Source organism: Bos javanicus, chromosome 10 (genome assembly GCF_032452875.1).
Source record: "Bos javanicus breed banteng chromosome 10, ARS-OSU_banteng_1.0, whole genome shotgun sequence".
Classification (NCBI taxonomy): Eukaryota; Metazoa; Chordata; class Mammalia; order Artiodactyla; family Bovidae; genus Bos; species Bos javanicus.
In genome coordinates, this window is record NC_083877.1 from 11,481,762 (window position 1) to 11,499,435 (window position 17,674).

General features: G+C 42.1%; 1 protein-coding gene across 2 annotated transcripts in view; it reads left to right on the top strand.

Moving 5' to 3' along the window:
* Positions 1–11,638: 11,638 nt before the first annotated feature.
* The window catches only part of ERO1A (endoplasmic reticulum oxidoreductase 1 alpha), a 50,479-nt gene continuing 44,443 nt past the window's right edge, over positions 11,639–17,674 (top strand). For both annotated transcript variants that reach the window (XM_061430077.1, XM_061430078.1), the window contains exon 1: positions 11,639–12,014. In XM_061430077.1, coding sequence (XP_061286061.1) covers positions 11,901–12,014 — 114 coding nt within the window. In that variant the 5' untranslated portion in view covers positions 11,639–11,900. The remainder of the gene's footprint in view (positions 12,015–17,674) is intronic.

Genomic DNA, 17,674 nt, shown 5'->3' on the forward strand with positions numbered 1-17,674 from the left:
GCCATCCACCGATGACAGAGCCATCTCACCCTCTGTCGTCCCCTTTTCCTCCTGCCCCCAATCCCTCCCAGCATCAGAGTCTTTTCCAATGAGTCAACTCTTCGCATGAGGTGGCCAAAGTACTGGAGTTTCAGCTTTAGCATCATTCCTTCCAAAGAACACCCAGGCTGATCTCCTTTAGAATGGACTCGTTGGATCTCCTTGCAGTCCAAGGAACTCTCAAGAGTCTTCTCCAACACCACAGTTCAAAAGCATCAATTCTTCAGCGCTCAGCCTTCTTCACAGTCCAACTCTCACATCCACACATGACCACTGGAAAAACCATAGCCTTGACTAGACGGACCTTTGTTGGCAAAGAAATGTCTCTGCTTTTGAATATGCTATCTAGGTTGGTCATAACTTTCCTTCCAAGGAGTAAGCGTCTTTTCATTTCATGGCTGCAGTCACCATCTGCAGTGATTTTGGAGGTGAAAGGGGCTTGGCTCATTTCTTGGAACAGAGAGAAGGCCAATGAGACCGGAAGGGATGGGTTGTGGAGATGAGGGGCACAAGATAAAGATGATGAAGTAGACTGAGTAAGGAATGTGAAACCTGATAGAACTGTCTATAAGATTTCTGTGCTTTTGGACAAATGAATCTTTCAAAAATCTCGGTAAAATGAGTATAATGTTTTACCTATCTCATAGGGATGTCATGAGTATTAAATAACAGTGTGCCTATAAGCTATTAATACATGTGTGCATGCTCAATCGTATCTTACTCTGGCAAGAATACTGTATGGGTTTCCATTTCCTCCTCCAGGGGCTTTTCCAAACTCTGGGATCAAACCCATGTCTCTTGCATCTCCTGCACTAGCAGGCAGAATCTTTACCACTGAGCCACCAGGGAAGCCCCAAGTATTCAATAGTGTTATTTTAAATTATTTAAGAGTAGTAATGACCTCAAATTTTGTGGTACAGATCCACATTGCTGTACCTCTTCTCAGCATTATTCCTGGAGAGAATTTGTAGTTGTTTCAACAGAATCAGTCGCATTCCCGACTCCATTTGCTGTCATCTCATCCAGCGGCTCTGATGTTTGAATTTCAATAGGTATATCCTATGTATGCATATGAAGTTCAAATTGAAGTAAATTTAACTACCAAAAATTTTGTTAGGAAATTAAAATATTAGAAAATATAAAAGATGTCTTCGAATTTACTGGGAAAAAATCTTACGGACATTGTGTGAATATTCTATTCTGGTTTTTTCCAAATATAACTGGAAATTGCAGTTAGACAATAAACAAGGAAGGTGGACTGAGCAGGGTTAGTCCCTTCTCCCACTCAGGTGCAATTATTCTGGTCTAACTAGTCTGTCCATACCAGAGTATTTCACCTCTGACATCAAGAAGTAAAGAAGAGAAGAAGAGGCAAAGAAGAAAAAAGGCACCTCAGTTTGATTCAATTCAATAAATATTTATAAGTACTGGTGTGTTAGTTCAACATACACCCATATTTTACACTCCTTTGACTCTTGTTCACCCATCTGGCAAAATTCCCCTTCAGCTGAACTTCCTATCTATTTTCTCTATGCCTACAACAGAACAGTCCTGTTCCTTTTTTATATACACCTCTAAGACTGTATCCCTGTCCATCAGAAAATGTAACTTAATTGGTAAGTGTACATTCAGAAGTGTGCTCAAATATTTAAATGCAATTAAATGTGTCTTTTTCCCGAGGAGACTATAAATTCTAAGAGAACAAGAACTATGACTATTTCTTGTTCATTATTGTATCCTCAGAAGATGGTTTTATACACACACACACACACACACACACACACGTGCATAGGGACTGTGTATCCTTTGTCTTCCACTATCTCCCAGAGTTTGCTCAGATTGATATCCATTGAGTTGGTGATGCTATCTAACCATCTCATCCTCTGTCACACCCTTCTCCTTTTGCCTTTACTATTTCCCAGCATCAGGGTGTTTCCCAATGAGTCAGGTCTTCACATCTGGTGGCCAAAGTATTGAAGCCTCAGCTTTAGCATAAGTCCTTCCGATGAATATTTAGGGTTGATTTCCTTTAGGATTGACTGGTTTAATCTCCTTGCAATCTCAAGAGACTTTTCCAGCACCACAATTTGAAAGCATCTATACACACATACATACATATATATACTATTGAATAAATTTGTGAATATGTTAAACACTGTGATAGATATACAGGGATACAAAAACACTAAGAAATGTCATCAGTTCTCAAGGCACTTAAAATACTGCAGAGCAGAGAAGAAGTGAGGTGAGAAGTTAGGCCATATCTTAGTTATTGAGGAAAGGATCATTAAAAGTGATTTCATAATGAACAGTGATGAGCTGTATTTAGATCCTCAATAGATCATTTACAGATAGTCTCCTAACCTAATGTAGCATTGATAGGTGTTGTGGTTTTAAAATATGTACACAAATGCTTTGATACTTCCCACTTCAAGAAGTGGAGCCTAATTTCCTTCCCCTGGGTCTAGCAACATGTTTCGGACAAATTGAATGAAGTGAAAGTGATGGTACACAGCCATTGAGGCTAGGCCTTAAAAGGCATTCGGGCTTCCTCCGTACTCTGACTTGAATCACTCCCTCTGAGGGAAGCCATCCATCATGCTAAGAAGACACATCAGCAGACCTGTGGAGAGACTCACATGGAAAGGAAGAGCCATCAAGGAACTGAGACCTTCTGCCAATAGCCATGTGAGTTAGCCATCTTGGAAGCAGAGCCTCCAGGCCTAGGCAAGCCTTCAGATGACTGAAGCTCTCGGCTTGATTGCAATATCATGAGAAATAAGTCATGCACCCCAGTTCAACTGTTCCTGAACTGCTGACCCAAAAAACTGAAGATAATGTGTTTGTTGTGTTTAAGCCACTAAGTTTTGTGATCATTTGTTACATGGTGATGGACAACTAACATGATAAAAACTAATATTTTTCTAGAGAGAAATTGGGAAACAGTACCAGATGGGCAAGTAACAGTGCCTACAAAAACTGAAGATGTTTGTTGTTTTAAGCCACACGGTGAAGGATAACTAATACAATAAGAACTAATATTTTTCTAGAGAGAAATCGGGAAACAGTACCAGATAGGCAGGTGGCAACTACTTTTTCTTGTTCACACACCAGCTACAACACTAGAATTTTTAGAAATTTGCCACTTCAAGTATCTACCCTGAAATACTTATCAGAATGCACTTAATTGAATGCATCTATGGTTGACCAGTAAAATGTTGAGGTAGAACAAGAAGTTTGAATTCCTAGACTTGTGGGAAATACCCTTTTTGATCAAGGTAATCCAACCAGTCCATTCTGAAGGAGATCAGCCCTGGGATTTCTTTGGAGGGAATGATGCTGAAGCTGAAACTCCAGTACTTTGGCCACCTCATGCGAAGAGTTGACTCATTGGAAAACACTCTGATGCTGGGAGGGGATTGGGGGCAGGAGGAGAAGGGGATGACAGAGGATGAGATGGCTGGATGGCATCACTGACTCGATGGACGTGAGTCTGAGTGAACTCCGGGAGATGGTGATGGACAGGGAGGCCTGGCGTGCTGCGATTCATGGGGTCACGAAGAGTCAGACACGACTGAGCGACTGAACTGAACTGAACTGAACTGAATACATAAAAATTTTTTAAGTATTATGAGGCTTAGATTGAAAAAGAGTCCATTCCCCCATCCTTTTCTACCCCTGAGATCCATCCTTTAATTCCTTTTTTTGAGGGGGGAGGTGGGTTACCACCACATTTTTAAGTAATATGCTTATGCTGTTATTTCTTGTTAGATCAATTTTAGGATTTATCTTTTGACTTCCTAATAAGGTAAAGACTCAGCACCTTTGTATTATTCCAGATTCCCTCTTTCCCTACCTCCACCTCTCATATACAATATACACAAGTTTTGGTTAAATTGCTATCCAGTATTTGTCTTATTGTGAGGCCACCCAGGACAAACAATATGCTATAGTTATATTAGGTTTATTGTAAAACTGTTTTGAACTTCCTGTGATTAAAAGCTGCCTCATTTTAAAAAGTGTTTAGTTGGGTTTTTTTTTTGGGGGGGGGGGTTTAATCACTTTTTCTCTAGTGTTTTTCAGAAAGGCACATCAAGTATCCCTCCTGTCCTGATTTTCCTGGAGAAACCCCTCCTGGAGGCCACTGTCTTCTTGCTCTAATCTGGGCTCTGTAGGGATGCTGCATAACTCTCTTCTAGAACTTCCCTAACTCTTCTCTTGTGTACTATCTTCTCTTTCCTGATACCCAGGTCTCCTCATTTTTGGCTTTTTCCTTTTTTTGGTTGGATCATATCCTCTCAGTGATTTTATGACAAAGGAGTAAAAATGTACATTATCCTTCCTCTCTAACAATATCTTAATTCTGCTCTGCTACTTAATTAACATTGTAACTGGCTATAAAATTCTCAGAATGTTGAAGGCCTTGCTCCATTGTCCTGTATCTTCCAGGGCTTCTGCAGTGCCTTGCTGAGTCTCAGTCTTTTGTCAGAAACCAGGATTTCTTTTTTCTTTCTGAACTTTTTGTCTCTGTTAGGAGAATTTTCTATCCACTGGGTATTCAATGTGTCCAGTGAATCTAGATAGCCATTCTTCCATTTTGGTTATTTTATTGAATTACTTCTAAGATTATCTCCTCTGTTTGTATGTTCTCCCTTCATGGTACTCTTATTAGTCAGACTCTTCTCCTTGAACGAAGTCTCTATTTTTCCCCCATCTCTTCTTATCTATTTCTACATCTTTGTCTTTTTATTTCACTATCTAGAAGATTTCATCAACATTTCTTCTGGTGTTTCTATCGAAACTTCTTATTTTAGCTACCATATATTTGGTTTCCAAGAACTCTTCCTTGTTCCCTGCTTGTTCTTTTTAATGTAATCCCGTTCTTATGACTTTGATGATTCTGGTATAGCTTTTTGATTGTCTTCCTTTCTTCTCTCCGTGTTTCTTCAAAGTTCCCTTTTTCCTATTTATTTTGGTCTATTTTACTTTGGAGGCGTTCTTTAATCTGGTGAGCTTTAATTTTCTGATCATAGAATGAGTGAGGCACTAAAGTAAAAAAAAAAAAAAAACAGTAGTGTGAGTGGAGCGGACCAGCTGTTTTGTTGTTTTTGATGCCATTGTTTATTCCTAGAAAATTCTCCAATCCCCTTTTCTTTTTCTTTTTTTAGGCTGTTCTGGGTCTTCACTGGGGTACACAAGCTGTTTGTCTCAGCCTGCTAGTTACCCTACTAGGGATCAAACCCTATGCTTTGATCCCATGCTTTGGAAGACAGATTCTTAATTACTGGACCACCAGGGACTCCAGTCGCCTTCTAGAATGGAAGAGAAAAGGATCAGGAGTGATGAGGTGAGTGGAAAGAAGTGTATAAGGTCTGCAGTTTTGAAACTGAGCATTACAGGTGGTCTGCTGAAGGTGGGGGAGGGGTTTTAACATTCAGCATGGAGGGATTTCACTTAATCTACACTTTTTCATTTTAGAATTTCCTCTGTGTTTGGAATCATGCTGAGTCTACAGTCCCTGGGTTTGTAGCCACCCTTGTTTCTTGACTGGAGAGTCCTGATCTTGAAATGTTTTCTAAATGAATTTTAGATAACGTTCTTTTATTTTTTCTAATGAATCAATTAGTAGTTGAGATTCTACTGTCATCAGTTTTCCCACATCCATACCTTTTGTTAATTTTCTATTGTCAATTCCAATTCTGCTCTGTCCTCTCCCTGATCCAAAATTACTTCTGCCCAAAATGATCGATTTGTTTCTAAGTGGTTGTTTGGATTGTAATCATACACTGCCCTGTGACATCTCATGCTGCTCGTATCTTTTTACGTTCGTTAGTTAATTTGTAAGTTGACTAACTCACTCAGAGGTCATCTTGTGAAGCACAAACATAATGCTGAGTGCTGGAAAAACTGAGACTACCAAAGGCAAGTTCCCTGTTTGCCTGTTGAATGTGGAAAACCTATACATAAGTTATATTTAATTCCATGTGGTAGGCACAATTATATGCTCTTATGAGACCAAAGAAGAGGAATCTATACAACCATAAACGAGGGGTTGGGGGGATTTCCTGGAGGTAGCAGCTGCCTGAGCTGAATCTTAAAGCAGTTGAAAGTGAAAGTGAAAGTTGGTCAGTCGTGCCCGACTGTATAGTCCATGGATTTCTCCAGGCCAGAATACTGGAGTGGGTAGCCTTTCCCTTCTCCAGGGAATCTTCCCAACCCAGGGATCAAACCTAGGTCTCTCGCATTCCAGGCAGATTCTTTACCAGCTGGGCCACAAGGGAAGCCCCTTAAAGGAATTAGCCAGGTGTATTAAGTTGATGGGTGTTGGGACAGGGGAGAAAACATTTCAGGGGTGGAAATAGGGGGAGCAAAGATGTGGCATCTGGATACAAGCTCTCTGTGCATGCGTGCTAAGTCTCTTCAGTTATGTCTGACTCATTGCAACCCTATGGACTGTAGCCCGCCAGTCTCCTCTGTCTATTCTCCAGACAAGAATATTGGAGTGGGTTGCCACTTCCTCCTCCAGGAGATCTTCCCAACCCAGGGCTCAAACCCAATGCCTTATGTCTCCTGCATTGGCAGGCAGATTCTTTACCACCAGCACCACCTGGGAAGCCCAGCAAGGTCTCTATGGGGATAATAGCAGTTCACTAGCTATAAGGCAGAGAGGTGTTGGAGATGAAGCTGGAGAAATAGTGGGGACCTTAAATGTTGTGCTGCGAATCTTGAATTTAATTCTTCAGAAGCACCAGATCAAGAGCATGCAGATTTTAGACAGAGATGTAATTTACATTTTTGAGAAATCAGATTAGCAGGGAAGACTGTTTTTTGAGAGTACAAGCCTAGAAGCTGGGTGATCAGTTAAGGAAATATTGTAATAAATCAGGTGAGCAACAGTCAGGGCTGAAACTAGTCCTAGGTCATAAGGATGGTGAGGAGGGAATAAACTGATGACAGAACGTGGGATTTGATTGATCAGTAGATCATGGGAGATGAAAGAGAGGGGGAAACTGAGACTGATTCCTGATTTCTTGCTGTCTATATATGTACGTGGTAATGTAAACAAATGTGAGAAAACCAGATGGCTGTGTTCCATAGAAGCTTAAGGGAGAGATCTGAACTGGAAAAACAGATTTGGGAGTTATTAGCATAAAGGAAATATTTAAAATCATGAGATTGGGCAAGTTTCTCCAAGGTAGAGTATAGATAAACAAAAGCACTGAAGAAAGGATAGAATCCTGGGGAAGACTCACATCTTAAAGGAGGGCTCAGGGACAGCCCATGAAGGAGACAGTTGCATAACATCAGACGACTATAAGGAGGATCTGGAGTGTTTACCACATAGAAAATTGAATCTAAGGAAGAAGGAATCAGCTTTGTCAAAGCAATGAAGCTGTTATGATTTCAATGAAAAATGGTAATTGGATTTGGTGATAAGAAAGTCAGGTAAAGAGGAGTAGGAAGGTGGAGCTGGCACACAATGGGCAAAAGTGTGAATGGGAAATTAAGAAGTGAAGTCAGTTACTATATATAGTTTGCTCTTTCAGAAACCCAAGGTAAAGAAGATGATGACAGAACTTAGATGGCAGCTCTCCCCAAACTGGGCTTCCCTGGTGGCTCAGTGGTAAAGAATCTGCCTGCCAATGCAGATTTGATCACTAGGTCAGGAAGATCCTCTGAAGAAGGAAATGGCAAGCCACTCCAGTATTCTTGTCTGAGAAGTCCCATGAACAGAGGAGCCTGGCAGGCCACAGTCCATGGGCTGACAAAGAGATGTGACTTAGCAACTGAGCAAAACAACTCTCCAACTCAGATGATCTGAAGCAGCTCAACAGAAAGTCTACTGATAAGGCATGTGCACACACATTCAGTAAATATTACATAAATAGATCTAACCAAATATCAGCACAAACCTTTTAGGTGTTTACTTAGCCTTTCTTCCTCTTGTGTGTCATCACAATCTTTTTCCTTGACCACATTTTTTCCCTTAATCATTTCCTTCTGGTCTATTCAATGTCAGAAATTATTTTATGTAGCTAGAAGCTTCTCACAAAAATCTCCATGTCCCATTTTGAGAAACTGGCCTCAAGCCATTTCCTGCTTTGGTCATTAAAAAAATAATAATAGCTGTTATTTGCAGAGTAATCAGAATTCCATCAAGAAATGCTGTGTACATTAAATCTAAGTCATGTTATTGTTATGATTGCTAGTATTAGAATAACAAGGTGGTGACCTTGTTCATCTCTAAAACATTGGATACTGTTTAGTGAAGTTATAATAAATGAGAGGCTGGACTTTCAGAAATCCAAGGTTGAACTATGTACCCTGTGGATGCTCCTTAAATAGTTATTTGATGACTAATCGGTTATTTCATGGGCCTTAACGTAGACGAGATGATGCCAGAGCAGGCAGAGTTGAAGAAGTGAGCTCACACAAAGGACCAACCCGAAGAATTCCCAGGGAAATGTCAGTAATAGTTGTAATATGTATAAAACATTCAAATATGTAAAAACCTTTATACAATCTAAAATCCCTTACAAATGTGGAAGGAATAATTATAATTATCAAGACAATAAAGTAAGATCCAGCAATCTCACTTCTGGGTTTATACCTGGATATCTATACTTCTTTTTGTTTGTTTTTTGACACCACACAGCATGTAGGATCTTACTTTCCCAATCAGGACTCAAACCCGTGCCCCCTGCATTGGAAGCACAGTGTCTTAACCACTGGGCAAGTAGGGGATTCCCTGGATATTTGTACTTCCACATTCACCCAGCATTATTCACAATTGCCAAAGTATGGAAACAACCTAAGTGTCTGCCAATGGATAAATGAATAAAGAAGATGTGGTATACATATACAGCAGACTATTATTTCGCATGAGAAAGGAAATCCTGCCATTTGCTGCAACATGCATGGGCCTTGAGAGTTTTGTGTTAAGTGAAATAACTAGACAAAGACAAGTACCGCATGGCATCACTCATATGTAGAATAATAATAGGTCAAACTCATAGAAACAGAGAGTATAAAAGTGGTTGGCAGGGACAAGAGGGTGGGGAAAGCAGGAAGAGGTTGGTAAAAGGGTTCATTCTTTTAGCTATAAGATGAATAAAGTCAGGGGATCTACTGTGTAACACGGCAGCCATAGTCGATAACACTGTAATGTATCACTGATATTTTCTGAGTTGAACTTAAATACTCTCACCAAGGGAGGGAAGAAGGATAAATATGTAAGATGATAAATGTGTTAACTTGATGGCGGAAATCCTTTCACAATGTCTATGTATGTCAAATCACCAAGATATACTCTTTAATTATCTTACAATTTTATTTGTCAATTATACTTCAATAAGGCAGGCCGGGGGCAGACAATAAAGTAAAAAAGATTATCTTAAATGGTGATTGCTTCTGATATGTTTGCTAGAAATCTGTTCTGGGCAAGAGTTTTAAGTCATGGAATAGAGCCTTTTTCATGGGAATATTGATGTTTTTAAACTCTTCCAAATTTCGGGCTATTACATCAGCATGAAATTCAGAGCTGATTCATGTTGAGATTGCTTCTTTCTGAAATTTTAGGGTTTATTTAGTTTCCCCTTTTTCATATGGTGTCTCTCATTTTGATAGCTTAATCTTCAGACATTAATGCTCTGAAAATGAAAGTCGCTCAATCGTGTGTAACTCCTTTCAACCCCATGGACTGTAGACTGCCAGGCTCCTTTGTCCATGGAATTCTCCAGGCAAGAATACTGGAGTGGGTTGCCATTCCCTTCTCCAGAGGATCTTCCTGACCCAGAGATCGAACCCGGGTCTCTTGCATTGCAGGCAGATTCTTTACTGTTTGAGCCACCGGCGAAGCCTGTTAATACTCTAGCCATATGAAATATATTCATTCATTTTTACAAGTGCATGCAAATATTTTCGGGAGTCACAGGCATAATCCCTGTTTAGGGAGTTAAAAGAGATCACAATTCAGTAATAGAGACATAAAGGAAAACTGTCATAAAAGATGACATGCTAAAGTCCATGGGGTGTCCATCCACGTGCAGGGACTGGTTTTCATACATCTCTGTATCTCTGATGTCAGGCTCATTCTGGCAGAGTGTAAGTTTATTGAATGGAAATTAATTTAGACATTGGAACCAGGTGAAAAGGAAACCAAGAAGACCCATAATAAGGGATCTAATGAGTTAGGTCTGTCCCTAGAGGGATATGAGAACCCATACACAGTATAATGAAAAGACAACTTTCCAGGTAAAAAGAGAGTGATTGTATTAACATGCATGTTGTAGAAGAGAAGGAAATGGCACCCCACTCCAGTACTCTTGCCTGGAAAATCCCATGGACGGTGGAGCCTGGTAGGCTGCAGTCCATGGGGTCTCAAAGAGTCGGACACGACTGAGCGACTTCACTTTCACTTTTCACTTTCATGCATTGGAGAAGGAAATGGCAACCCGCTCCAGTGTTCTTGCCTGGAGAATCCCAGGGACGGGGAGCCTGGTGGGCTGCCGTCTATGGGGTCGCACAGAGTCGGACACGACTGAAGCGACTTAGCAGCAGCATGTTATAAATACTAGGATCAGAGCTACTCTGGTCCACCAGGGTATCAGATGACTGGTGACTTTTTAATTACATGTTCACTGGCATCGATGGACAGAGCAGAGGGCATGAGTCTCACCTCTATCACACTAAGTGATTTTTAATAATGTATATAAATTTTATGCCTATTTTTCTCAGTTAGAAAAATAGGAGTATAAAACCTATTTTAGGTCTACCATACTCTAGAGTTAAGTCAATAAGTGATGACTTCTTAAGAAAAAACAAAAAATGGTTTACCAAAAAATAAACGGAAATATTTTAACTTTTAATGCAATGTGTAAGACATTGGAGAGCTTTCCAGTTTCACCTTGAAAAGTATATCCTTTAAGAAACAAACAAAAAAAGCTGACGGACCAGTCCCGGGGCTGATCTCAGAAGACCTGGCTGTCTCACGCCAGCTGCCAGGCCTAGGTCATATCCCCTCACCTCTCTGGGCCTGTTTCCTCTTATAAAATAGAGTGATCTCCCACCTCGGTCCACACTTGACTATGAAATGTGGCTAGTTTGTATAAAATACATGACAGGTTTCAAAGTTAAAAATGTAAAATATATTATGAATCGTTGAATATTGATTTTTTTTGAAATATTTTGCATATATTGGTTTCAATAAATCTATTATTAAAATTAATTTCACCTGCTTCTTTTTGCTCTTTTGATGTGACTACTAGAAAATCAACATACGTAGCCCTGGTATTGATGATCACAAGTATCCTTTTCAGCTTTATGACTCAGCCAGGGCCACCGTGGACACGTAATTCACGGTTTGATTTCCTCGCATTGAGATACGGAAGGATTGGCCAGGAATGAGGAGGCTAGGGCGGGGCCCTGCCGGGAGACACAGACCCCTCCGGCTTTGGCTCGGGCTCGCGGAGCTGGGAGGATCTCGACTCCCGCGCGGGGCTGGTGGCGGCAGCCTGGTCGAGTACACAAGCCCGGGGCGTTCAGGGGACTCGGGGCGGGGGCGGGCGCGGCTCTCCGGGCTAGGCGGAGTCGGGAAGAGGGTTGGTGCGTCAGCCACACGCGCGGGGAGGAAGCGGGCCTCAGGTCCCGGGCGGCCCGCGCGGGCGCCCCGGCACGTCCGCAGGCTGCAGCGAGAGGTGGCGGCTTCTGAGAGGAAGAAGAGACGAGGGCGGGCCTGGGAGGCGGCCGGGAGGTGGGGCGCGGCCGGGGGCTGGCCCGCGCGGGCTTCATCTGCGGACGCACGGCCTGCTCGCGAGCGCTGGGGATTCCGAGGCGCGGCACGACAAGCGGCTGGAGCGGCTATGGGCCGCCGCTGGGGCTTCCTGATCGGCTTCTGGGTCGCCGTGGGGTTGCTGGGCTTGGGCCACGGCGAGCAGCAGCCCTCAGAGACGGCGGCGCAGAGGTGCTTCTGCCAGGTAAGGGGTATGCGCGGCGGGGCTGCAGGTCCCGGGACCCCTGGCTGCGCCTTGCGCTGCGCCCCGCGCGCCCGGGCAGGTGGGGCGCGGGAAGTGTGTCTTTATTTCTCCACCCTTCCGGGAGAAGCCCCTTGTGCTTTTGCTCCCTGGCCGGGGCTGGGTCCTCTGCAGCTCTCCTGGGTTGGTGTGAGCAGGTCCCCCACCCGAAGACCCTGAACCGATGTCAGGGCGCCCTCCCGCGCTTCTGATCAGGCTTGGGGCGAGAGGTATGGGTACACCGTTGTCTGTTTCTACCTAGTTGGTTTGTGCACACACTATTTATTATTTTCACAGAACACACACACACACACAGTTTGTTATTTTCACCGAACCTGGGTCTTTTTAACTTCCAATTTGGCTTGAAACAGCGTGGGCTGTGCCTCTGCTGGGTCCCTTCTCCACCCTTTCTGGTCAGGACAGACTTTTGAAGGGGGCTGCCCTCAGATGGCTTCGTGTGGCTTTTCAGTGTCTTAAGCTCAACTGCCTGGTGTCTTTGGGGCCGCGGTTGCCCTGTGTCCTTTCCTTTTCCTGAGTGTAGTGGAACTCTTTAACCGCGGCATCCGTATTGCTGGTCCCAATTGGGAGACCGGTCCTCAGTGTACAAGTTTGATTACAAGCTTATTATAATTATTTCCTTCGGTTAGTAAGACATGTGGATTCCTTGAGCAAAATATTTAAAGAAACGTACAGGTTTTTGGCATCCACGAGATGTGATATTTTAATGTCATTAAAAGTCACCTTTTGGTTGATTTCTGTTGATAAAAACGACATTTTATACAACATTGAGGGATGGGTATCCAAATTGTTCCTTTTAAGTAGATTTTACTGTTAACTTACTTAGTTCCGTTATGGTTATGGAACCTTCCGTAATGGAAGGGATGGGGGTGAGAAGAGGAGGAAGAGGATGGTAACAAATAAACATGAAGAGAAAAATGGAGACAAACATATTGACATCTATGTATCGACCAAATCAGAAGGAGAGATAAAATTTTAAAAGTGGAGAAAGAAAAGGGAAGGCGCAAATGATCCATTCAGCAAACATTTATAAACACAACGTAAATTGATCTGAGAATTTGTAATACAGAAATACAGTGGCATAATTCTCACCCTGAAGAGCTCACAGTTTAGTAAATCATGTTCTTTGGGGCTTGAGGAGAGGCGGGGATCCTCAGTATTCTTTTTTTGTTTTAGTTAATAAATATTGCTGCTGCTGTTAAGTCGCTTCAGTCGTGTCCGACTCTGTGTGACCCCATAGACAGCAGCCCACCAGGCTCCGCCGTCCCTGGGATTCTCCAGGCAATACACTGGAGTGGGTTGCCATTTCCTTCTCCAATGCATGAAAGTGAAAAGGGAAAGTGAAGTCGCTCAGTCCTGTCCGACCTTTGCGACCCCATGGACTGCAGCCTACCAGGCTCCTCTGTCCATGCTGGAAACTAAAAAAGCAAATTTTCACCTAAGGTTTGGCAATAAAAGTTCAAATCTTCTCTGGTTCTATTAGCATTGGCCACAGAGTCCTTCTGATTCTTTTTTTTGTTGCTAGTTGTAACCCTATCTTCCTTCCTGTTGCCTGTCCTTACCACTTCTGCCTTGAGTTACCACACCATCACTCCTCACCACTGCTGCGTGGGCGCCTGGCTTGTTGTACATGAGGGTTCTGATTTGACCCAGGGCAGCATGTATTTAGGGCTTCTGTGGTAGCTCAGGGGTGAAAGAATCCTCCTGCAATGCAGGAGACACAGGTGATCCCTGGGTTGAAGATCCCCTGGAGGAGGGCATGGCCACCCACTCTAGTATTCTTGCCTGGAGAATCCTGTGGATGAAGGAACCTGGCGGGCTACAATCATAGGGTTGCAGAGAATCGGACACACTAAAGCAACTTAGCAGCAGCATGTAGTTATTGGACCTCAGAAAGCCAATGAAGTATGTGCAAAGCTCTACAAATAATTGGACTGAATTCAACAGGCATTTATTGAGGCCTAATGTGAACAGACTTTGAGAGATCAAAAGTTAATTAGAAAATTACAATTTAGTATCAATTCTTGCCACTCCAGAATACACAGACTGATACATAATTCAGTTCAATTCAGTTCAGTCCTTCAGTTGTGTCTGAGTCTTTGCAACCCCATGAATTGCAGCACGCCAGGCCTCCTTGTCCATCGCCAACTCTCGGAGTTCACTCAAACTCATGTCCATCGAGTCGGTGATGCCATTCAGCCATCTCATCCTCTGTCGTCCCCTTCTCCTCCTGCCCCCAATCCCTCCCAGCATCAGGGTCTTTTCCAATGAGTCAACTCTTCGCATGAGGTGCATAATTGGTGCTTAGCAAATATGTGAATGCTACACTAGCTGAAATATATTCTTAATTAAAAATGGGTTGATAGCTCCCAATGCATTTTCCCCCCCCAGTGAATCTTTAAACTTAGTTATTGCATATGCCTGTTAGTTGATATCACATCCTAGTAAAACCATTTTCACTGTATGTTATAAGTTCTTTTGAGAATAGTGCTTCAGTTTAGTTGCCCACAATTAGTGACCAGTTGTCTGGAAGTTATGAGTCTCCCTTGTACATTCCTCATCCCCTCGTAACTGCCACTCGTATCATTATGTTAAAAAATGTTAAAAAATTTTTTTCTTACACAGAAAATTGGCTTTTTTTTAAACCTTTTGGTATACAAGTCAGTGAAGTCTAACACATGAACAGTTTCGTGTAAAAATCCTGTAAATAAGGACTCACCCTTCCTTTAAATTAAAATAGTATTGTAGCAGGTATGGGCTTGAAGTAAGTGAAGATTTTTCAGAGTTTATTTCTTTTCGACAATTATTTTCTCATTATGCACCATTAGAGAGAATGAATATAACTGAACATTAGTCCCAATTCATAGAATCCCAGGATGCATTTTAAAGAAATCATCTCAAGAAGAGATATTGAAGCCAGGTATGGAGGCAGTATGGACACCTTTTTCAGGGAAATTAATTAGAAATGTGTTTGTAAACTTTTATACTCAGAATGTTTTGTCACTCAATATAGTTAGTGCTAATAAACACTCAGGTCCACTTCTTTGAATTCAGTAAATCTCCATCAGCCTAATGAAAGGGGAATAGTTTGGATAATCCAAAATGGCTACGTCAGAAGTGGGTTATTTCTTGCTTGGGACGCATTGTGGATAGACTCTATGTGTATGTATTTTCCCTGTCTGGGTGTCTTGTTCAGGTCAATTTAAAAAAGTTTGTGTTAGTCAGAGTGGCAGGACAATGGAAAAGACACTTAAAAATATGTTGGGTGGTGGGTGGAAATAAGCCCAGGATTAAAAGTTAATCAGAGGGATCTTTGAAACAGGTTATATTGGAGAGATGTCATTGGCTCCGAATGCCACCTGCATTCCAGCGTTTTCTGAACAAAGCATGTGGCAAAGTGTGTTTCATGTTGGTTGCTATGCTTTGGGTCATTTAACAATGATTCTAGTTATAGCAAGACCAAGACTTTAAAGCAGAAATTGCTCTTAGTGTTTTATGTCCTTAGAAAATTGCCTACTACCCAGGATAGAGTCTTTTTGGTGCGTCTACGCTTTCTTTTGACAGAGTTGTTCCAGTCTGCTCTGTCAACGAATGAATGTGTGTGTGTTTGTGTGTATGTTTTAATGGTCACAAAACTCAGTAACATTAAGTGCAACTAAAGTTCTTTGCCAAGTAAAGCACATTTTGAGCACTTTAAAAGCTGTTTCATTCAAGTATGAGGAGTATACTGTTACAGTGCTTTGCAAAAAAAATAATAGTCTATGGTAGGACTGGAAGTTTTTAGGACACAAGAAAACTCTTTAGGAAAAAAAACTATTTTGATAGTGTTTTTTATTTTGTCTTTTGTTGCAAAGTAAAGGATACCTGTATCCAAAAACTTGAGAACAAGCAGACCAGTGTTATTTTCGTTTCCCTTGCCTTTTATATTTTGGAATTTGGTTCAAACCAATCAGAGTCAATGGAGAAAGTAGTGGAGTTAACTTTTGATTGTGGGTTCTGTGGGCTACAGATGTAAAGTTTTTGGAGAATTTTAACTGCAAACTTGGCTTTTTTTTTTTTTTTTAAATCTTGTTCATTAAAAAAACAATGTTGTAGGGTGCTTTAGGGGAATAGTTAAGATCCCTATCACTGGAAACACTTAAGCAGTGGTAGAGCAATAAACTGTGGAAAATTCTGAAAGAGATGGGAATACCAGACCACCTGACCTGCCTCTTGAGAAATCTGTATGCAGGTCAGGAAGCAACAGTTAGAACTGGACATGGAACAGACTGGTTCCAAATAGGAAAAGGAGTTCATCAAGGCTGTATATTGTCACCCTGCTTATTTAACTTATATGCAGAGTACATCATGAGAAACGCTGCGCTGGAGGAAACACAAGCTGGAATCAAGATTGCTGGGAGAAATATCAATAACCTCAGATATGCAGATGACACCACCCTTATGGCAGAAAGTGAAGAGGAACTCAAAAGCCTCTTGATGAAAGTGAAAGTGGAGAGTGAAAAAGTTGGCTTAAAGTTCAACATTCAGAAAACGAAGATCATGGCATCCGGTCCCATCACTTCATGGGAAATAGATGGGGAAACAGTGGAAACAGTGTCAGACTTTATTTTTTGGGCTCCAAAATCACTGCAGATGGTGACTGCAGCCATGAAATTAAAAGACGCTTACTCCTTGGAAGAAAAGTTATGACCAACCTAGATAGCGTATTCAAAAGCAGAGACATTACTTTGCCAACAAAGGTTCGTCTAGTCAAGGCTATGGTTTTTCCAGTGGTCATGTATGGATGTGAGAGTTGGACTGTGAAGAAGGCTGAGTGCTGAAGAATTGATGGTTTTGAACTGTGGTGTTGGAGAAGACTCTTGAGAGTCCCTTGGACTGCAAGGAGATCCAACCAGTCTGATTCTGAAGGAGATCAGCTCTGGGATTTCTTTGGAAGGAATGATGCTAAAGCTGAAACTCCAGTACTTTGGCCACCTCATGCGAAGAGTTGACTCATTGGAAAGGGCTCTGATGCTGGGAGGGATTGGGGGCAGGAGGAAAAGGGGACGACAGAGGATGAGATGGCTGGATGGCATCACTGACTTGATGGATGTGAGTCTGAGTGAACTCCAGGAGTTGGTGATGGACAGGGAGGCCTGGCATGCTGCAATTCACAGGGTCGCAAAGAGTCAGACACGACTGAGTGACTGAACTGAACTGAGGGTAATAATAATGATCAGCATTTACTGGGCTTTACTCTAGGTCATTTTATCCTGATATGAACTCTTTGAGATGAGAGCTACTATTCTGTTGGGTTCGCCAAAAAGTTCATTCAGGTTTTTCCATAGTTTCTTATGGAAAAATTCCAACAAACTTTTTGACTGCCTCAGTATTTTTGTACTCAGATAGGAAATTGAAAGTGTTAGTCACTCAGTTGTGTCCGACTCTTTGCTACCCCGTGGACTGTAGTTCGCCAGGCTCCTCTGTCCATGGGATTGTCCTGGCAAGAAAATTGGAATGGGTTGCCATTTCCTCCTTCAGCGGATCTTCCTGACCCGGGAATCAAACCCTGGTCTCCTGAGTATCCTGCATTGCAGGTGAACTCTTTACTGCTGAGCCATTAGGTT